Below are 24,009 nucleotides of genomic sequence, written 5' to 3' on the forward strand. Positions count from 1 at the left end.
TGGTGCAGAAGCTACAATTGTCAAGTTTGTTGGATGTGATCATCATTAAAGATGTTCAGAAATACAGAATTCCCTGTACATATCAAAACCATGTAGCAAAAGCAGTTTTCATCAAGACTGGACTTTAAGGAAGTATTTCAACTTCTCTTTGAGATTTTTGTTTGGTATTATATAACTTACTCTAATGATTTTGCTCTTAGGAGTGCTTAAAAGGAAAAGTAATAGCCAAACCTTGGGGAAGGGGGTGGTGGTGACGAAAGACAAAAGTGTCAGTTCTCATGAGCCACACAGCGATGACACGAACAAGTGGAAACCTTTATGAAGGAACAAAGGTCTTCTCCACCATTGGAAGTCAAAAGAAATGTCTTGGTTAGAATCAGAATCAGACAAACACTTGCTTTAGTTTTCAGTCCATTAAAAAGACAGCTCTCAAAATAAATATATAAATAGATTTTTTAAAAAGACAGCTTTCCTTCCCTGCCTATTAAATTATTCTTCCGCATCTTTATTTACATTCTCCTTCACCAACCTAAAGGGCAAACAAATGGAGAAAATGCTTTTAGGGACCTGTCAGTTTCATGAAGAACATGAACCCTGAATTTAGACAATGACAGAAGGAAAGTGACAGGTTTGGCTGTGTCCCCACTCAAATCTCATCTTGAATTGTAGCTCCCATAATTCCCATGTGTCATGGGAGGGACCTGGTGGGAGGTAATTGGATCATGGGGGTGGGTCTTTCCCATGCTGTCCTCATGATAGTAAGTCTCACGAGATCTGATGGTTTTAAAAAGGGGAGTTGCACTGCACACGCTCTCTTGCCTGCTGCCATGTAGGATGTGCCTTTACTCTTCCTTCATCTTCGGCCATGATCATGAGGCCTCCCCAGCCATGTGGAACTGTGAGTCCATCAAACCTCTTTTTTTAATAAATGACCCAGTCTCAGTTATGTCTTTATTAGCAGTGTGAGAACAGACTAGCACAGAAAGTGTTTATGTGAGCCCTTGTGTCACCTTGCTATGTTCCCAGGACTCAGCCAAGACCAAGTTGGCACAACCTACTGACTGGGAATATGGCATCAAAGCAGGCACCAACGCAGCTGAGCAAAGGGCAGTGCCCACTCAGGCACTGCTTGGCTGAACTTGACTCAATATCCAACAGGAACCCTTTCACGTGGCTCTTTTTCACCTTTATCTTCTTAGGTAGCTTAAGATCCTGTAGGTTATTCCAGTACACTGTCTTTATAAAAACACCTCCCGCAGGCCTCACTGACATAGAACTGAAGAAGAAAAGTCTGACACTGAAGTCCAGAGGGTCAGAAAAGTAAAAGTCTTGAGTCTTAAGGAATCCTTGAGGCCGTGAGAAAAACCAAAACCAGGAAGGAGAGGGACCAACTGCCCACCTCAGGAACCATAAACGCAGCTGTTCAGCAGGGAGATAAACTGCAATCTCCTCCCCACGGGCTGTGCCATGGAGAATCCGACAGGCCACCTCGATTCCCAGTAATGCTTCCCCAGTCCTCTAGGTAAGAATGCTTGCCTTACAAGAACAAACATGTTTTAGATAAGCCAGCCAGTTCAGACATGGGGCCACGTCTAATTCGCTGCCTTCGACACTGGTCACACTCGCCTGTTGTGTATGGCAGACATTCCTTTACCAGAAGACCAGAAGTTCATTAGAGGTTTGAGGCTTTAAATACAAAGACCTTCTGACAGCAACACACCAAAACACCTGCTCTCCAACACGTAAATCAAATACTGGTCAAGATCAAAGCTATCAAGAGGGCACAATTCAAATCCTTTGATGTTTACATTTACTTCCTAATGTATCTATGGAAAAATACACTTCCATCCAACTTCTACTCCCAACTTTTCACCGATTAAAACTGAACTCCTCTTTAAAAACTTCTTGAATACTTCCTTGATCATTTCAATCCATAGGGATCTCTCTCCTGAAGAAGCTGTTTTCTTGCTCCTTTAAAAAGATTGTACTGCATGATTTAATTCATCCACTGTGTGTGAGTATCATATCTCCCAACATAGCAAACTGAGGACAACGCCCATGTCTCTGCGTCCCCTATGCTACACTATGTCCAAAGCCTGCCTTGGGCCTGATTTTCATAATGAAGTGAAGTTGAATTAGTACTTGGAGCCCAGAAGAGATTGTTAATGGCTAGGGTGAGTTTTAATGATCTCTAATGTCACTCCACTGTATAAGGCAGTGAGGTGACTCGTTTATAGAGAATGCAATTTCTTTTTGTTTTTGAGACAAGGTCTCACTCTGTGGCCCAGGCTGGAGTGCAGTGGCATGATCAGGGCTCACTGCAGTCTTGACCTCCTGGGTTCTACCAATCTTCGCACCCTAGCCACGCGAGTAGCTGGGACTATAGGCACATGCCACCACGCCTGGCTAATTTTTCTGAATTTTAGTAGAGAAAAGGTCTCACTATGTTTTCCAGGCTGGTCTCAGACTCCTGGGCTCAAGCGATCCTTCTGCCTCAGCCTCCCAAAGTGCTGGAGTTACAAGCGTGAGCCACTGTGCCTGGCCTGCAATTTCCTTTTGATTAAACAAAATCAGAGCAGATTATTATATTGCACTGCCAAGAGCTCCACTTGAGCCGTTTTCTTCAGAAAGTTTTCCTAAGTAAATAAATGTATGACATCCTGTGTCATCTCTTACACTTTTTCAGCACTTCATAGACACTGATTAAGCTCAGCACTGTGTAAAATGAACAATCAGCTCCACATGCTCTACTGGGTGATCGCACAGAAGCCAACAGCAAGACAGCAGGACAGCATATGAAGTCTACATCAGGGCTAAGAAGAGGATGACCTGGGACAACAGAGGAGGGGGCTTACCCCAGCTGTAGGGTACACTGAGGAATGTCCAAAAAGGAGTCCTTTCGAAGTCTACATCAAAGCTAAGACCTAAAGATGAGTTGGCTACAGAAGGAATGGAGAGTAAGATTCTAGGCAGACAGACCTATCACCTGTGGGGAGCACACCCTCCCAGTGGGTTACACCCCTCTTTAATCTTCCTGAGTGAGGGTGCAATCTGGGACTTGCTTCTAGCCAGTAGACCGCAGCAAAGGTGATGGGATGTCACTTCCGTGAAAACATTACATCATATAACACTCTGTCCTAAGCTGGAGCATGGGGCTGTCCTGCTGGTCTGAAAGAACTGAGCTGCCATGTCGTGAGAGGCCATGTGGCAAGGAACTCTGGGGGCTTCTAGGAGCTGCGAGTGGTTCCCAGCCAACCACTAGAAAGAAAACAGGGACTTCAGTCCTACAAAAACACAGGAAAATGAATTTTGCCAATGACCAAGTGAGCCTGGAAGACGCCCTGAGGTCCAGAAAGGAACAAAGCCACAAGATACAGGGAATGCAGGCTTGGGGGACCCTAATCCGAGGACCCAGCTCAGACCCTTAGATACTATGAGATAATCAATGTGTGTTGTTAAAGCCACAAAGTTTGCAGTAATGTATTACAGAGCAATAGCTAGCTCATGTGATTATCTCTGCATGCCATCTCTATCCTATTTTGTGTTTGTATCTTAAATCCCCCACACCAGTAAAACATTCCCCTAGAGCAGGGAGGTCGGTCCATCATGACTTTCCCTTGCTGAATGGCCAGGAGGTGATGCCTAAGTACTTGTCATCAATCTCACATCGGTCAAACCGCAAGACATACGTCTGTCTCTCCCCGCTTTCTCCCTCTTTCCTTTCCTCTTTTTATAAAGCAAAGAAACTCCTAAATTAAAAATAGCATACTACGAGTGGAAGCTTTAAAATATTTCTGACATTGCACTGCTGTGTGTAAGGGCAGAAGGATCGGAAATGAGGATTCGTTCTTCGAGGACACATGTGTCCTCAGCTGCCTGCATTTCTGTGTCGAGTCACATTGCTGTCTCTCCCATGTGACAAGTCATTGGAGGTGGGTGGGGAATGACAGTGGAAGCCAAACAAGGTTCTTGGCAGTTCCCTGATCCAGAAAGAAGAAGTCATACAACAAATTTTATGACCAATATTTTATGTTCAGGCCAGACTGCCCACTACTCTGCTCCTATCTGGAAAAGGGGGTTAAGGAGCCTCTGCCCCAACGGCATCTTCAAAAGCAGATTTTCCTTTTCGCTTTCTGGACTGAGTTTTTGACAACCGAAAGGATTTCAGACTGGCTACTGATCTCTTGCTCCGTCGCTGCTCTGGTTGCAGAGATAAAAGCCAATATTTGAATTAGAGAAAGTTAGAAGGGTCTGGGGTATCGCTTCTTAGACACTGGGGGCTGCCTCATACTTCCAAAGCACTGCTGCTTGTCTGCCAACATTTGTTGACTGCCTGAACAAATATACACACACACAAACAATTAGGATGAGATGTTTCAATGCGTTCTCTAATAAAACAGAATCCCTGACAAGTCAAGGACTTCAAATAAAATAGTAACTGTTCGGGAGACAAAATGTTACGGTAGGCATGACAACAGGAGTATCCTCCTAATGTGAAAGAGCAATTGTGTAGCAGTGTCACAGAGCCCTAAACCCCGTGAGCATCACCCCGAGATCTGTCGGGGATTCGTCGGGAGCTGCTCTTTTTCCGCAACGTACCTTCGTCTTCCCCAGCTGCCACTCGCTATTGGAGGCATCGTAGAGCTGCAGCAGGCTCGTACACTTCCCTCGGACGTCCTCAGGCAGAGCCAGATTCCTCATCAGCACTTTATACCTGCAACGTAAAGACACACAGGGTCACCTTCTGCGATGGTTCCCAGTTTTCTCTAATCCCTCTGAAAAGAAAGAGAATCCAATTCAGCTCCCTCTTGCCTTTTGTAAAAGTCCTGAAAGGGTCTTCGGACCGCATAGCCAGCTTTGCGGATTCTCACAGTCTCCAGCATCCCTGAGTACCGCAGCTGGTTCAGCACAACTGCCTGGTCAAACTGGTCTGGCATCTAAACCATGCAAAAATAGATGGGATACCATTAGAAAAAATGCAATTAGATAAGGCAGACTTAATAAAGCTACCTCCATCATTGGTTTACCCCTGCTTCAAAACACACATAAGAGTCTTGAACCTATACAGAAACACATACTAGCACAGGAACCCCAGTGGAACCAACACCTCGCTTTAACAACCATCAACCTCTGCCAATCCTGCCCCATCCACAAGCTACTTCCTCCCTCCCCTTATGTTTAAGAAAATCCCGGCCAGGCGCGGTGGCTCACGCCTGTAATCCCAGCACTTTGGGAGGCCGAGGTGGGCAGATCATGAGGTCAGGAGTCCGAGACCAGCCTGGCCGGTATGGTGAAACTCTGTCTCTACTAAAAATACAATAATTAGCCAGGCATGGTGGTGCACGCCTGTAGTCCCAGCTACCGAGAGGCTGAGGCAGAAGAATCACTTGAACCCAGGAGGCGGAGGTTGCAGTGAGCCGAGATGATGCCACTGCACTCCAGCCTGGGGACAGAGTTGTCTCAAAAAATAAAAACAAAAACAAAAAAAAAGAAAAAAAAAGAAAATCCCAAACTTCACATCATCTCATTTGCAAAGATTCTACTATATGTCATGTGTTAATATAACACTATTATCGTATCCTAAAAGATATCAGTAATTCCTTTATATTAATATCCATGTTCACATTTCTGGTTGTATCACAAATATCATAAATGTATCACCACTTTAAAATCTATTTCTTCCCCAAAGATTCTAAAGTGTCATACAAATGTCACTTTATTTTACTTTTTAAATTTGATTTCAAAGGCATTTTGTAACTAAGAACACAGGGACTCAGACTCGGTGAGGGGTGGACACCCACACTGCGGCAGGTGGGGTGGGGGCGGGGGTGGGGGTGCAGAAGCGGAGACGACTATGCTAGCCAGTGGAGAAGACACAGGAGTGAAAACAGAGTTTGACTTTGCTCAAATTCTAGTCAAATACTTATTCACTGAGAGCTCCATACTCTGATCACTAAATAAGTAAGCCCGAGAACATACAAATTAAAGAGAGATGAAATCAGACCAAGACTTAATGTTCTGAAATGTGTTTTCTTATTTGCTCAGCTGCCAAACAAACCTGCACTGGGGCCAGGACAATAGGTTTTCAGGGGAAAGCAAAAAAGTGGGCCATTTAGGAACTCGGGGGACAGTGGTTTGTTTTTTTTAGTCCACCCACTCACGCTCCCTTTAATTAAGCTGCCTGTTGTTATCCCACACAACTGTGAATACAATGACAAAAAAATAGTGCTATAGGACCTAACTGTTAAAAAATACAAGAATGCAAAGTGGCTTAACAAGAATGCAAAGTGGCTTAATTTGTGACCTTTAACAATGCAGTCATTAACACAAAATTAGGCATAAAGCCATGTTATTCTGCAAGCTTTCAAAATTGGCAAAAAAATAAATGTAAAGAATGCTTTGCAACTGTCCCTCACAGCTTTTGATGGAATAGCTGCCACCAGCCCTAGTGGGCTGACTTCTCTCACGTTTAGTTTTTTCTACAAACACTGTGGTCAAATTGTCTTTACTTAGCAGTATTCCAACCAAGTGCAGCCAGCAAATTACGGCAAACGTCCAAAGAACTGTGGTTCTCTGTTTTTAGTCTTGATTAAATTATCCATAGAAAAGTAAGAAAAGCATAAAAATATGAAAACAAAATTACCCTTGGTGACTCTTACGCCATCTCTCTGGATTTAAAAATGCGGGCTCGGGGGTGGCTGACTGTTCTGAAGGCATTTGGTTACAACGCTTCTGTGAGATTTATTTGGGAATATAATCTAACCAGCACCAATCTACAAAGACTAGTACAGAGCAAATATAAAAGGAACATCGAATAAAGTATCAGACTTACTCAACTTTGTTAAATTTATACTACCAGAGAAGCCTTCTAAATTTAATATTTAATCACTTGAGGCTCAAAAGACTCTCATCCAAAATATCTCTATCTCAGGCTTTCACTGTTCCTGACCCCCTCTTTTCTCCCAGTCTCTACTGAACAAAGTCCATACAATTCCCCAGTCCGGCACTTGAGTTATTAAAACTGAAGATATTACACCAAAAGGGCCTCCCCATCCAAAAAGTTCACCCACACTCACCATCTTCCTGCCTCTCCGAGGGGCATTGCACCTTCAGTTTGGCTCTTGGGCCAAAATTCATATGGAAAACAACGGCCACACTGACCTTTTCCCCACAGCTAAAGACATGGAACAATAATGAACACCATTCCTGCGCTTTAAAAAGTGCCCAGTCACCATGACAACCCCTTCCATTCTCGGGCTAATTAGTGTGGTGTGGTTGTAGGATTTGACACAGCCCAGGGAGGGGAGGGAGGGAGTCAGGAGCTGTTGCAAGTTCCAGGCTCCCATTGAGTGACTCTGCCCCTTCCTAGTAACTTAATCAGGGGAGGGGGATCTATAGGCTGATTGTCGCCCTAGGCAACCCACCCTGTGATCACGAGGGGGGTAGACCTGGATTTCCATTGGTGGTTCTCTTTTCAGCTGCAATTTCCTTTTCTGGTGAATTCAATGTTCAAAGATGACACAGCTGGAGACTGGACAAGGCACAACTTAAAGGCATTTCGCCTTTCAAAACTTCACTATTACGCTGTCTCCACTGGTAACCAGTTTTCCAGAACCTGAGCTCACTCTGACAAAGACTGCCTGCAGTGTACCAACAGGGAAGTCTTGATGGCAACAAATAGGTTGGAGTTTGGAAGAAACAGCCTCTAACTCAGGGCAATTACAGTCCCTTGAACCGTTTACTGAATATTTACTGAACACCTACTATGTGCAAGGTTTTGTAATTCATGATCGGGGAAGATTTTTTTTTAAAAAGGTGGAAGCTGTGTTTTGTTTCCAAGGACCCTGCCATTTAGGAGGGTGGACAGGTACATTAGTACTTATACAGCAGAAAGCCTAATATCAAACTATAATTGAAGACTAAAATTAAGTTCCTTGAGAATATAGGAGAGAGAAAAATACTGAGGGGGCATGGGAAGTGCACAGATTTGAACTAGAGCTTGGACTCTTAAAATGCTGGAGGGAAGGGGAATTTTCCGCAGGAAAAAAAAAAAAAAAACAGGAAGAAAAGCCAAGAGGAACCTGGCAGGTTCAGTCAACAGGATGGGATGGAACAGAGGAAGGCGGGAAGGACCTGGGTGGAAGATGGATGCATGGTTCTTGTATTCAAGATAAGGAGTCACAAGGAGTCACTAGAGGCTCACAGTAGAGACAAACAGGGTCAGACCTGTGCTGTGTAAGGATCCCCTTGGTGGCAGTAACAACATTAGGAGCAAGACCATCCCCAAACGGGCGGCGGCTGGGTATATTCTGATACCACGCACGTTATAAAAACGTCATGCAGCCATTAAAAAAATAAGACCGGCCGGGCAAGGTGGCTCACACCTGTAATCCCAGCACTTTGGGAGGCCAAGATGGGAGGATCACGAGGTCAGGAGATCGAGACCATCCTGGCTAACACGGTGAAACCCCGTCTCTACTAAAAAATACAAAAAAATTAGCCGGGCATGGTGACAGGCACCTGTAGTCCCAGGTACTCAGGAGGCTGAGGCGGTAGAATGGTGTGAACCCAGGAAGCGGAGCTTGCAGTGAGCCAAGATCACACCACTGCACTCCAGCCTGGGCGACAGAGCGAGACTCCGCCTCAAAAAAAAAAAAATTGTAGTGGGGTGTGGCAATAGTTACTGGGTACAAAAAACAGTTAGAAAGAATGAATATTTAATATCTGATGGCACAACAGGGTGACTACAGCCAATAACAATTTAATTGTATATTTCAAAATAACTAAAAGTATAGCCGGATTGTTTGTAACACAAAGGATAAATGCTTGAGAGGGTGGATACCCCACTTACCCTCATGTGATTACTATGCATCATATGCCTGTATCAAAATACCTCATACACCCACACCCCACCCCATCAGTACACGACAAAAATAAATTTAAAAAAATTTTTGCCGGGCGAGGTGGCTCAAGCCTGTAATCCCAGCACTTTGGGAGGCCAAGACGGGCGGATCACGAGGTCAGGAGATCGAGACCATCCTGGCTAACACGGTGAAACCCCGTCTCTACATTAAAAAAAATACAAAAAACCAGCCGGGCGAGGTGGCGGGCACCTGTAGTCCCAGCTACTCGGGAGGCTGAAGCAGGAGAATGGCGTAAACCTGGGAGGCGGAGCTTGCAGTGAGCTAAGATCCGGCCACTGCACTCCAGCCTGGGCGACAGAGCGAGACCCCATCTCAAAAAAAAAAAAAAATTTTAAAAGAACAAAATAGGGCAATTGGACAAAAAGAAGAAAAGATCAAATTCAAGACATACCTACTGAATCTAGGGCCATTCATAAGGTATTACTGAGTGAGAAAAACAAGCTAGAAAGAATCTTTCTTTTAAAAAAAGATAAAGACCACTCCTCTCCAAACATCCCTGCTCTAGCTATATATATGCATATAAATGTAGTATGTACCACATAATGATGTTTCAGTCAATGACAGACTACAGATATGGCGATGGTGCCGTAAGATTGAAACGGTGTATTTATTTATTTATTTTTTTTTTGAGACAGGGTCTCGTCCTGTCACCCAGGCTGGAGTTCAGTGGTACGATTCAGCTTACTGCAACCTCCGCCTCCTGGGTCCAAGCAATTCTCATGCCTCAGCCTCCCGAGTAGCTGGGATCAAAGGCGTCCACCACCACACCTGGCTAGTTTCGGTATTTTTAATAAAGACAGAGTTTCACCATGTTGGCCAGGTTAGTCTCAAACTTCTGACCTCAGGAGATCTGCCCACCTTGGCCTCCCAAAGTGCTGGGATTACAGGCGTGAGCCACGGCACCCAAACTGTAACACCGTATTTTTATTGCGCCTTTTCTATGTGTAGGTATGTTTAGATACAGATAGTTAACGCGGTGGTACAGCTGCCCATAGTCTTGTACAGTAACATGCTGTACAGGATTGCAGCCTAGAAACAATGGGCCACACCATATTGCTAGGAGTGTCGTAGGCTACCCCATCTAGGTTTGGGGGAGTACACTCTATGATGTTTGCACAATGAGGAAGAGAAATAGATACAAGCTAGGTTGTTACTGAGAGGAGGTCGCAGGTGGGAGGGATCTAGCTCAGAAAAAAACGGGAAAGAAAAAAGACTGCACTAAAAGAAGGAAACAGTCACATACGTCATGGGAAATTTTCTGTAGGATTTTATCTTTGAAGAAATTTTAAAGTAACTTTTTTTTTTTAAGACGGAGTCTCGCTCTGTCGCCCAGGCTGGAGTGCAGTGGCGAGATCTCTGATCACTGCAAGCTCCGCCTCCCGGGTTCATGCCATTCTCCTGCCTCAGCCTCCTGAGTAGCTGGGACTACAGGCGCCCGCCACCATGCCTGGCTCACTTTTTTTTTGTATTTTTAGTAGAGATGGGGTTTCACTGTGTTAGCCGGGATGGTCTCCATCTCCTGACCTTGTGATCCACCCACCTTGGCCTCCCAAAGTGCTGCGATTACAGGCGTGAGCCACCACGCCCAGCCTGAAAATAGCATTTTTTACAGAAACAAGCAGATGGAGACTTCTGGAGGTCCTGCATGGAACAGGGTGAAGCAGGAAAGGCTGAGTAGATGCTGCACGCGGGTTAGGGGGATGACTTTTAAGTGGAAACAGTCTGCCCAATGTCCAGGAGCGAATGAATGGAGAAAACAGATTTGGCATATATCATTATCATGTATATAAAATGCATGTATCAATGCAACATTAACCTGCCATATAAGGGAATGAAGTCTTGACACATACAACAAGATGGATGAGCCTTGACGACATTATGCTAAGGGAAAAACCGGTCACAGTTACAAAAGACACACATTACATGATTCCATTCATACTGACGACGTCTGAAACAGGAAAACCTATATAAACAGGAAGTTGATTCTGGTAGTTGCATGGGGACAGGGACACAGGAAACTGGGTGACTAAAAGGCAAGGTTTTTTTTTTGTTTTTTTGTTTTTGTTTTTGTTTGTTGTTTCCTGAGACAGAGTTTCGCTCTTGTTGCCCAGACTGGAATGCAACGGTGCAATCTTGGCTCGCCACAACCTCTGCCTCCTGGTTTCAAGCCATTCTCCTGCCTCAGCCTCCTGAGTAGCTGGGATTACAGGCATGTGTCATCACACCTGGCTAATTTTGTATTTTTAGTAGAGATGAGGTTTCTCCATGTTAGGCTGGTCTTGAACTCCCAACCTCAAGTAATCCGCCTGCCTCCAACCTCCCAAAGTGCTGGGATTACAGGCATGAGCCACTGCACCCAGCCTGGGGGTTTCTTTTTGAGGTGATGAAAATGTTCTGAAATTGACTCTGGTGATGGCTGCACATAGCTGTAAAAAATGTTTAAACTCACGGAATTGTACATTTTAAATAAGGCAATTACACGACATAAGAACCATATCTCAAAAAAGCTGTTAAAAATTTTTGTTAGGCCGGGCGCGGTGGCTCAAGCCTGTAATCCTAGCACTTTGGGAGGCTGAGATGGGCGGATCACGAGGTCAGGAGATCGAGACCATCCTGGCTAATACGGTGAAACCCCGTCTCTACTAAAAAAATACAAAAAACTAGCCGGGCGATGAGGCAGGCGCCTGTAGTCCCAGCTACTCGGGAGGCTGAGACAGGAGAATGGCGTGAACCCGGGAGGCGGAGCTTGCAGTGAGCTGAGAGCCGGCCACTGCACTCCAGCCTGGGCGGCAGAGCAAGACTCCGTCTCAAAAAAAAAAAAAAAAAAAAAAAAAAAAAAATTTTGTTAAGTACATTAAGGCCAGGCGCGGTGGCTCATGCTTGTAATCCCAGTACTTTGGGAGGCCGAGGTAGGTGGATCGCCTGAGGTCAGCAGTTCAAGACCAGCCTGACCAATACGGTGAAACCCTGTCTCTACGAAAAATACAAAAATCAGCCGAGCGTGGTAGCGTGCGCCTGTAGTCCTAGCTACTTGGGAGGCTGAGGCAGGAGAACTGCTTGAACCCGGGAGGTGGAGGTTACAGTGAGCCGAGATCATGCCACTGCAACCCAGCCTGGGCAACAGAGCGACACTCCATCTCGGAAAAAAAATAAAATATACATTAAGTACCAGTCTAACACTGAGGCATTTAAAATGGACAAGAAATGGATGGAAGAGAAAGTCTGCATCCTGGAGACAGGATGAAATCTATGTAGTTTTAATGTATACTTTGGATAACTTAATCCTATCAAGAATAATTACAAATACTTATTTCCACACAATCTGAAAAATACGATATCAGAATGCCTACATGATTAATAATGATTAATAACAGGGCACGCTAAACCCTCTACAAAAATCAATTACAGGCAAACCTTACCTCCTGCAGCTTAAAATTTAGATAAAGGACAACAGAGGTGCTGACAAACAGGGACACCAAGAACAGGAACGGTGCTTCCCAATGAAGACAGAAATGCATTTATTTATGCATCAATGAATCCAATTGCCCTGAACATTACCGAGCCTTCCGTAATTTCATGAACAGTGCATGACAATAAGAAGTATGACAGCGGATTTGGAAACAGCCATTTGCCGACGGTAAGGGGGCATTCAATCTGTGCTTATTTAATGAAAGAAAATACAGTGAGTTTATTACCTGTGGACTGTTAAAGTTCTAATGATTTTCAGCATTTAGGAATCTTGCAAAAACCAACCAAGGCATCCTGAGAGGAGCCCAGGAAGGGGTGGCTGAGGGTGGTAAGAATCCAGCCTGTCACACAGGGGCCATCGATTTTTCCAGAGCCTGACAGGATTTTAGGGAAAAGCCATTTTGTAGATGAGGAGACTGGAAATAAGGAAGGCAAAATGACTTGTTCAAACCGGTTATTTTTTTTTTGAGATGAAGTCTCACTCTTGTCACCCAGGCTGGAGTGCAGTGGTACGATCTTGGCCCACTGTAACCTCTGCCTCTCAGGGTCAAGCAATTCTCCTGCCTGAGCCTCCCAAGTGGGTAGCTGGGATTACAGGCACGTGTCACCACACCTGGCTAATTTTGTATTTTCAGTAGAGATGGGGTTTTCCTGTGTTGGCCAGACTGGTCTTGAACTCCTGACCTCAGGTGATCCACGCACCTCAGCCTCCCAAAGTGCTGGGATTACAGGCTTGAGCCACCCTTCGCGGCCTCAAACCGGTTTTAACATTTGCTTAAACCAAGAAGTTAAAAAGTCTCAAAGAGCTTTGTGTTCCTGAAAACTAGCAGGTAAATCAAACTTGTATGCATCAAACCTATTTTACTACTGGCACATTATAAAACTGGGATATATTTCCATGGGATATAATTCCAAAAGGAATGAAAACTTCTTTAGGGAAAAGATTAAGCGGAACCTAGGCAGAGAATGTGGTCTATATACATGGTATCATTCCCAGCAGCAATCAATCTTCTGGAAACACAGACATTCTCTGGAGATTTCAGCACAAGGAACATTCTTAGAGATCAACTTGTCAGGTACTGACTTGGTCTAATACAGCTGACTTAAGATCACAATTTTAAGGGCCACGACCACATTGATAAGAAATCAGTTTGCTACACTGTGAGTTCAGCCAAACATCTGCATATGGAAGCAACTAGTGAATAAAGAAGGGCTTTTAGAAAATCAAATTGCAAACTGAGCAAATCCACCTCTGGTTACTCCCATAAACACAGACAACAGCTGACCATATCCTTACTTTGCGTATCAACCTCTGATCACTGACAAATAATTCAACTGCCCATTGACCGGCGGGAGATTTAACTCCATTTGCATCTCTTAACCCCTCCTTGGATGCCTGCTAGGGGCAGGTGTCTGAGCATGAGATGACACACCACAGTGGACAAGGGACACACTGGGAACATGTAGCACTGTATCCCGAGAATCATGCCCTGCATGTGACAATGTATTTAATAACGACTGTTTCTGCTTTAATAACAAATATCAAATACAATGTTGACAACTCCTTGGGTGTTTCTGAACACGTTATAATTTATTTCTAGAGTGGATCCTTTCCTATCTTTTTTTGGAGAGAATGTATTCAAAGTCTAAAACTTTCATGTGATCACAATGTCTTGGAGATTATGTAAATGTAAATGATTATTTCAATCAACTAAAAATGTTTATTAGGGCCAGGCACGGAGGCTCACGCCTATAATCCCAGCACACTGGGAGAACGAGGTGGGTGGATCACCAGAGGCCAGGAGTTCAAGACCAGCCTGACCATCTCCACTAAAAATATAAAAATTAGCTGGGCGTGGCGGTGCACGCCTGTCACCCCAGGTACTCGGGAAACTGAGGCAGGAGAATCACTTGAACCCAGGAGGCAGAGGTTGCAGTGGGCCAAGATCGCACCATTACACTCCAGCCTGGGCAACAAGAGTGAAACTCTGTAAATAAATAAATAAATAAATAAATGTGTATGTATTAGAAGCCTCCCATAGACTAAGCACTCACACAAACAACTAATGGTATGGGATGTCCTGGAGCAAATCCAGTCCCTGCTCTGACCTGACAAACGCAGGCCCTCTCCAGATCAGATCTGCTTAGGATGCAAAATGGTAGAGAGCCCGATATCTGGCAACACAGGAGATCCTCAGAGCCCTGACAAGCAGCCCCAGAAAGCCAAACAAAGGAGCTGAGCATCACACCAACAATATTGCCTTTACTGCCTTAACTTGGGAGTTTATTTAAAAAAATTTTTTGAAGACTTTATGTCTTGTAAAACCTAAAAAACCTCCACATCGCTAGACTATTTCTCAAAGTGAGTGGTACTGCTTTCAAAATTTAGAGTTCTACTTTTCCATATTATATTATATTATATTATATTAATTTTTGAGACGGAGTCTTGCTGTGGAGCCCAGGCTGGAATGCAGTGGCGCAATCTTGGCTCACTGCGACCTCCGCCTCCCAGGTTCAAGTGATTCTCTTGCCTCAGCCTCCCAAGTAGGTGGGAATACAGGCGCCTGCCACCACGCCCGGCAAATTTTTTGTATTTTTAGTAGAGATGGGGTTTCATCATGTTAGCCGGGATGGTCTCCATCTCCTGATCTCGTGATCCGCCCGTCTCTGCCTCACAACTTGCTGGGATTACAGGTGTGATCCACCACGCCCAGCCTCCACATTGTATTTTTTAATGGCACCTGACCTACTTTAAATGAAATACTTTAAACTTTACATACATATTGGGTCCGCAACTGAGGGACTCAGTGCACAGTTCATATTATGGAGGATTAGTCCGCCACTATCTTAAGAAACATAAAATATGTTAATTATGTAATAAGAAAAGCCATTACATGATTCTTTAGATAAGTGAATACTGTATGTGTGGGGCAAGGGGCACTGCTACAGAGAGGATTTAAAATATTAGGTATATTTGTATTTGCATTTCCATATGGGATATACCTCTACCCCATTTAACTTTAAACACCGACAACTTTATCTTCCGATAACCCCTCTTCAACTTTAAGAAATTAAAGATTCTGTAAGAATTACCCAAAGACAATTATGCTACATAACAAAATATCATTCCCAGTCCTGCAACTACTAAGAAAGCCTCACCACAAGACTCCCATCCCCTCCTCTCGCTGATTCACAAAGAACTCTGCAAGGAATCTCAGTCTATTTGCTTTCTTTGCTACAATAAACTCTCAAGAGTGGTGAATAAATATTCTCAGATAAGAAGTTTATCATGCTTTGAACAATGTTCAAAGGCATTGTTACTAAAGCAGCAATATAACTTTCCTGACCTTGCACAGAAGGTAAATAAAAGTCAATTCAACTGGAGACAAAAGTCCTTTGTACTTACATCAGTCATTTCATTCCGGGCCTGTTAAACACTTTACACAGTGGTTGCTACTTGCTAATTTTCACATTTTCAGAAAAGAGGCAGAAACTAATTTCCCCTAGAGAAGAGGCAAACCCACCAGGTGAGGAACAGGAAGGTAGTAAGCAGGGCCTGAATGGCGAGCAAGCTGTGAGTCAGTCCTGGAGGTCAGATTGTAGGGCCTGGAGATTTCTCACTCACCAAGTACAACCTTCAACCCACATATCCGCTGAGACTAAGTACAGCTGTCACCCTGAGCAAGGACACTCACACTCTGTTACAGCTGCAGGCGCTTACCTCGGACCCACACAAACCTCAAGTACCTAATGGGAAAGAAAACACTGGAACATAAATAACATGCACACATACATGTCAATCTTTCTAAGGCACAGCTCTGACTGTATCACAGCCCTGTTCACACACTGCCAGCATATGCCACTTTAAGACAAAGGCTTCCATTTCCCATTCGAGGTCCTCACGGTGTGGCTCCAATTTACCTTCCCAGTCAATATACCCCTACACAAATCCTACCGTTTAGTCCAACTATAGATCATTCTAGTTGTTTCTTGACTAAAATGCTCACTTCCTGTCTTCACCTCAGCTGAAACTGGCCTCTCCACCTGAAATGTACCATCTGTTGAGCCTGATGGATCTTTTAGGTGTCTCTCAAATGCTCCCTCCTCCGTAAAACTGTTCTGATGCATCCCACAGGTGCCATCCATGATGCTCCTCACCCCTGGGTTCCCAGCACACGATGTACTTGCATGAGGATGTGACCCCTGGTCACGCTCTTTTTCAGGTTAAGCATGTCCACGTGAACTCCCCATTAAATTATACATTATCTCAGGGGACAGCCTGAATTCTATGAATGTCTCAGTTTACTACATTGCCTGGCGTGGGACCCTACGTATCAGATACGCTCTCACTTATGCTGCTGTATTTGCATGAACAAAATTGTGGTTCTGTTTACAGCTGTTTCTAATATATTTGCTTAACTAACATTAAATAGGTTTTGCCTCTCTTACAGATTTTTGAGAAATGAGAATGATTTTTGCTTTTTAAAAAGTATGTCGATCTACACTACTATAATCAACTGATTTTTGAGAAATGTGCAAAGGCAATTACAGAAAGGACAGTCTTTCTAAAAAATGGTGCTAAAATAATTGGACATCAATATGCAAAGATACAATCTAGATGTGGACATTACAACCTTCACAAGAATTAAGTAAATCATAGACCTATGTATGCAATGTAAATCACAAAACTATGAAACTCCTAGACGATAACATAGGAAATAATCAAGGTAGCTTTGGGGATAACTTTGATACAACAACAAAAGCATGTTCCATGGAGGAAAAAATAGAAATGTAGGATTTCATTAAAATTAAAAAATTTTCTTCTGAGAAACATGCTAAGGCAATGAAAGACAAGTAACAGACTGAAAAATTTTGGAAAATACACACTAAGAAAGACTGTATCAAAAATTTACAAAGAGCACTTAAAACTAAACAATATGAAAATCCAATTTTTTTTTTTTTTTTTTTTTTTTTTTGAGACGGAGTCTCGCTCTGTCGCCCAGGCTGGAGTGCAGTGGCCGGATCTCAGCTCACTGCAAGCTCCGCCTCCCGGGTTTACGCCATTCTCCTGCCTCAGCCTCCTGAGTAGCTGGGACTACAGGCGCCCGCCACCTCGCCCGGCTAGTTTTCTGTATTTTTTAGTAGAGACGGGGTTTCACCGTGTTAGCCAGGATGGTCTCGATCTCCTGACCTCGTGATCCGCCCGTCTCGGCCTCCCAAAGTGCTGGGATTACAGGCTTGAGCCACCGCGCCTGGCCGAAAATCCAATTTTTAAAATAAGCAAAAGATCTGAAGAGACACTTCACCAAAGAAGATAGGCTAATAAGCATATGAAAAGATATCACCTGTCATTGGGGAATTAAAAATGGAAACAATAATGAAGTACCACTACATACTTATTAGAATGCTTAAAATCCAGAAAATGACAATATCAAAGGCTGGCAAAAATGTGGAGCAACAAGAACTCTCACCCAGAACTGGCAGGAATGCAAAATGGTGTGGTCAATTTGGAAGACAGTTTCTTAAAAGCTGAACACAGTCTGAACACATGATTCAGCAACTGCCCTCTCACATATTTTCCCATTTAGGCAAAAACTTACGTCCACACAAAAATCTGCACAGAAATGTTTACAGCATCTTTGTTCCTAACTGCCAAAAACTGGAAGCAATCAAGACATCCTTCAACAGGTGAATGGAGAAAGAAACTCTGGTATATCCATACAATGAAATATTATTCAAAAGCTATCAAGCCACAAAAAGATGCGGAGGAACCTCAAGTGCATACATAGTGCTAGGTGAAAGATGTCGGTCTGAAATGGCTATATACTATTTGTCTCCAATTATACGACATCCAGAAAGAGACAAAACTTCAGAGACAGTAGAACCATCAGTGGTTGCCAGGATCAGGGGGAAGGATAAAGCACAGAGGAATTTTAGGGAAGTGACACTATTCTGGGTGATCCTGTAATGGTGGATACATGACATCATGCATTTGTCAAAACTCACAGAACTTGACAGCACAGGAATAAACCTTTGGGGAAACCAAGAAATAATGCAGATTGTCACAAGAGAATCTAAATGAATCGACCTTACTAAATAGGATGGGGAAAAAGATGCTGACTTAAATAACTCGGGAAAGATATAGAGTCTGTAAGACTAAAAGCAAAAAGAACTGCATTTAAGCACTGTACTATAGTTGATAAAGCTGTTCACCCCAGGGGTATGGGGTCACAACTCTGCTACTACTATACAGGTACACTGGAGTTAAACAAATAAATGAATGGCAGATGATGGGAGCCAGGTTTCTTACTGTTGGAGTGAGAATTTTGCAAGAAAACCTAAATGAAACGAATTCTGTCCAACTGGATTTGATTTACTGTCATGAAAACAGCACAGAAAATCTCAGGGTCCTGACACTGGTTCATATATGACTTTAAAAGAAGCCAGCATAAGGTCCAAGCAGTCCTCACAATGTGTTTCTGGAGAACATGCCCAAAACGCAGCTCGATACCCCGTTGTTTTTTTTTAATGACTCACATGGCACGACTAGAATGTTTCTATGGGGGTTCCACTGCAAGACGTAAGGAAGTAACTCTTCAGTATAGTGTTTAATGAGGAGGGACACAAAAGAAATTAGGAGATTACAACCATCTCTTTTTTCCCACTAACTAATTTGTTGTTGTTAAATGAAAAAATAATACACACAAAGGATCTGGGTGTGTATGTGCATATATAATACATATACATACATACATATACCAAAAAGTATCTGCATAAAAACCCCACAGCTCTCCTGGGGAAAACCACTCGTATTAGTTTCCTGTGTCTCTTTCAGGCACAGTCGATGCATGTATAAACACAGTATGCATATGTGTGTATATGCACGCTCACGTGTGTGCAGATAAATACATAAATACATACATTGCTTTTTTAAAAGTGCAAATAAAAGTGTTCCACATTTTGCTTTTCTTACCTAACAGAATCTTAGAGATAGTTAACCTGTCAGGATATACAGTTCTTTCACCTTCTTCTTCTTTTTTTTTTTTCTTTTTTTTGGAGGCAGAGTCTCCCTCTCTTGCCCAGGCTAGAGTGCAGTGGCGTGATGTTAGCTCACTGCAACCTGTCTCCCAGGTTCAAGCGATTCTCCTGCCTTAGTGTCCTGAGTAGCTGGGATTACAGACATGCACCACCATGCCCAGCTAATTTTGCTAATTTTTGTGTTTCTAGTACAGATGGGGTTTCACCATGTTGGCCAGGCTGGTCTCGAACTCCTGACCTTGTGATCTGCCCACCCCACCCTCCCAAAATGCTGGGATTATAGTGGCAAGCCACCACGCCCAGCCAAAATGCTACATCTTAAATTGAAAATCGAGTAATAAAAATAGCAACCACCCAGTCCTTGAACAGGGGCTATGTTTCTACTATTGAACTGACCACTTTACATGTGCCCACTTAATCTTTACAACTACTCTATGAATTAAATCGGTCCATGATGATAAAATTAAGTGTGTGATATAAATTTTTAAAACAGCAATCGTATGGGAAATGCTGTCAGCTAATATTTCCATAACACTCTACAATTTCCAAAGTACTTTACCTACAATTTGCTCTATCACCCTGTGAGGTGGGTAGGGCAGCCATTAGCATTTTCATGAAATAGGGTCAAAGAATGTCGTGTGACCTGAGTCATATCATACGGCAATTACCAGGCCAGAGGAACAACAGGTACGCATTTTTTTGTGTGTGTGAGACGGAGTCTCACTCTGTCACCCATGCTGGAGTGCAGTGGCGTGATCTCGGCTCACTGCAACCTCCACTTCCTGGGTTCAAGCAAATCTCCTGCCTCAGCCTCCTGAGTAGCTAGGATTATAGATGCATGCTGCCACACCAGGCTAATTTTTATATTTTCAGTAGAGACGGACGACCATGTTGGCCAGGCTGATCTCAAATTCCCGACCTCAGGTGATCCGCCAGCCTCGGCCTCCCAAAGTGCTGGGATTACAGGTGTAAGCCACCATGCCCAGCCCACTCAAGTATTTTAACATTAAACCCTTGCAGATCACGCCAGATCTCCCCTGGAGAGCAGTAGCACATCTAGTAACTGACAAGTTCATGTCCAAAGTGACACCATATGAGTGGCCACTATGGTCATCTGCAGACAATAACAAGTCAGCGTGGTTCCATTCTGGCACACAGGTTGGTTTTTATGTATGGATCTCTGTGGTGGTGGTGGTGATGGTGGTAACAGCAGTATTAACACCACTAGTAGTAACAGTGCAAGTAGTACTTCTAGCAGCAACATTAGTGACAGAGGAATAACGAAAGCTAACATGTACCAAGGGCTTACTGTGTTAGCTTTCATTTAATTTTAGCAACTCTATGCGGTAGACATTATTGTCATCCCCATTCTACAGATGCATAACCTGAAGTGCAGGGTGGTTAATTAACTGTCTGGGGTCACAAGGCTCATGCTTAATTAACACAGCCGAGCTTCAAATCCAGGCATTGCGACCAAGCCAGCACTAAGCACCGCTCTATGCTGCTCTTCCTGAAAGGTGCAAATTCAGGAAGGGGGGAGTTCCTGCAGTGCCAGCGTATTCATTATTTAACAATGGAGTATACTTCCTGGTACATATTTCCTGAATATTTCTGAATGAAATTCATCACAATAGCTATCTTGGTAGCAGCCCAAAATAGAAATCAACTTCTGACCATTAAAACCCACACGAGATGATACATTTAATTAGAGTTAGGCTTGTAAACCGCAGCCTGCCAGCCATATCCGGCCCGCCACCTGTTTTTGTAAATAAAGTTTTATTGGAACACAGCCAGACATTGTCTGTGACCACTTCCACAATACAATAGCAAAGCCTAAAATACTTACTATCTTGCCAGTTACACAAAAAGTTTACTGATCTCTGAGTTAGAGAATAAAAGCCAGACAAACAGGGTGCTCAACTGGTGCAAACTGAGTTGTGCTCTAGGGATAATTATACACCAGATTTCAAAAACTTAGTATGAAAAAAATAATGCAAAGTATCTCATTAATCATTCTGAAATTTATTACAGGTTGAAACGATAACATTTTGGATATAGTAAAAAAAAAAAAGTTAAAACTGCTTTCACAAAAAAACAATTTTTTTTTTTTTTTAACACTTTCAAATGTGGCTACTGGAAAACCTAAATCAGACATGGGGCTCATATTCTATTCCTACTGAACAGTGTTACTCTAAAAAATGAGGGCTGCTGGTTTATAAGGACTTGGAGAGTAAAACAACAACAAGGCTTAAAATTCTAATTTGAGGACGGGCACGGTGGCTCAAGCCTGTAATCCCAGCACTTTGGGAGGCCGAGACAGGCGGATCACGAGGTCAGGAGATCGAGACCATCCTGGCTAAGACGGTGAAACCCCGTCTCTACTAAAAATACAAAAACTAGCCGGGCGAGGTGGCGGGCGCCACCCAGCTACTCAGGAGGCTGAGGCAGGAGAATGGCGTAAACCCGGGAGGCGGAGCTTGCAGTGAGCTGAGATCTGGCCACTGCACTCCAGTCCGGGCGACAGAGCGAGACTCCGCCTCAAAAAAATAAAATAAAATAAAATAAAATTCTAATTTGATTAGAATTTTGTTTGATACCTGCAGCATGTTTTGTATAAATAAACTGTCAGACTATTTTGATATAAGGCTTGTATGTTTAGAGACTAACACATATTCCTTTTCATAACATTACCCATTTTTCAAAGATAAAAAACAATGCTCATGCAAATACTGTGAAATAAAGGCCCCGAGAATAGTTCTCACGAGGCTAATGACTCTGAACAAATAAATCAGACACGAAGAATTTCCATTAACATCAAATAAAGTGTGAAATAATCTTTCAGGATCAAGACAATGATTCTCAAAAAACATATAATTAACTACTTTTCCTAATAAATTTATATTTAGTTTTCAAAGATCCCCCTAAAGATTCCTAGGACATAAACTTTGCTTTCTTGTTTTTTACAACAAACTGTTGAAGCCAGCATCTTCCATGCCTGGGGGATGCTGAAACAGAGCCAGCGCTGAGGATAAAGCTATAATAAAGCTGGATTAAACAAGATAAAACTGGGGCACATATACTCCAATCCTTCCCCCACCCACCAAAAAAAAAAAAAAAAAAAAAAAAAAAACTAGCAAAGAAATGCCTGGAAAAGCTATGCCTAACAGCTGTCCAGTGTTTAGTACAAGCCCTTTATCTTTAATTATGTCCATGGGGCATTCACTCATTTAAATCTTGGCTGCTCCTGTGTCCGGTCACATACTTATTTCCAAAACACACAAGCGGCCTGAAAATCACACGTGTTGAGCATTTGATCGAATGCTTCCTTGAGCTCTAGGAACCCAGGCCACCCTCAGCCCCGGCTTCTTCCTTCCATTCTGGTTTCTTCCTCCTGGTTTCCTGCCTTTCACAGCCCTGCACCTGCCGCTCCGACTTCCTCTCTCTCAATGGCCCTGCGTGTGGGTGGACTACTGCATACGGCCAGGGCTGCTTCTCTCCTCTTCTGCACACTGGACAGACTCCTCAACTCCGCCTCCTTCTGCGGGCTGCCCTCTAGGGAAACCCTGTAGGCAGATCCTGGACTTCAGGCTACACCAACTTGCACACCAACTCCTTGGGGATGAGGCACCCGGGGACTTTCTTTGGCTCCCACCCCTCCAGCTCTGTGGGAAGATAGAAAGCAGAATTGCCTTTTCCTGCAAAAAGGGAACCCCTGGATCGCCAAAGCTGGAGCTTTTTAATCTTCAACACTGAAAAATAAAAGCTATATATAGTCTCCTTCCTGAATTAAAAGTGAAACAGCATATAATGACACCTAATATTTAAATATGCATTACCATGTACTAAGGCTTTCCATGAGTCTGATTGAATCTCCAAAAGCTAGTGGGCAAGACAGGACCATTATTCCATTACATACGTGGAGACCCTGATCCAGGTGGAGTGGCTTGCTCAAGGTCACACGACTACTGTGCACTAGGACCTGTGTCCAGTTCTGGGCCCTTCGTCCTCGTGGGAAAACCAGAAGACTGTGACTCCAAGTGTGGCCTGGAACAGCTGCCTGTCCATGGCAAGATGGTCACCAAAGGTGAGAATAAGCATTTAGGAACTCTTAGAGCCATCGGATGTGGCTGCATCATTTTTACTGTATTTTTCAAATGCACCAGTCCTCAGTGAATTGGCAACGAAAAACAAAGCACTGCTCTTTTGACTCTTTGAGACGCATTGTCCTAGAAGGTACCAAGGTCAATTTTGAGTTAACGCTTCTAAGATATTTCTTTGTATTGTATATACAAATCCACTGTTATTACAATATTATTCTGTGATTTTGCATGAATTACTAAACTTCTTTCTCTTCCTATAGTTTAACATCAAGTCAGATTCAATGGATAAGAAAGTGTCCTTATTTAAATCCTTCCTCAAAACTACCACAAGTGTAAAACATGGATTCAGAAAATCTGGTATTACATCTATTGAAAGTTATCCAAATTGTACAATGATAAAATCCAAATATTTTTGTATTTCTCTCTATCTTCACCCCTTCCACTCTTCATCTAAAGTTTTTTTTTTTTTTTGAAACGAG

The 24,009-nt window shown here is 43.3% G+C and overlaps 1 protein-coding gene across 1 annotated transcript in view; it reads right to left on the minus strand.

Annotated features, from left to right (window-relative positions):
- The window catches only part of MYO10 (myosin X), a 274,244-nt gene that overhangs the window by 41,333 nt on the left and 208,902 nt on the right, over window positions 1–24,009 (minus strand). Inside the window, exons 20-21 of the mRNA XM_033178828.1 lie at window positions 4,813–4,937; window positions 4,600–4,714 (exon numbers count right to left, since the gene is read on the minus strand). Of these exons, the coding sequence (XP_033034719.1) occupies window positions 4,600–4,714; window positions 4,813–4,937 (240 nt within the window). The remainder of the gene's footprint in view (window positions 1–4,599; window positions 4,715–4,812; window positions 4,938–24,009) is intronic.

This window comes from Trachypithecus francoisi, unplaced genomic scaffold (assembly GCF_009764315.1).
Source record: "Trachypithecus francoisi isolate TF-2019V2 unplaced genomic scaffold, Tfra_2.0 Lachesis_group2, whole genome shotgun sequence".
In the NCBI taxonomy this organism is placed as follows: domain Eukaryota; kingdom Metazoa; phylum Chordata; class Mammalia; order Primates; family Cercopithecidae; genus Trachypithecus; species Trachypithecus francoisi.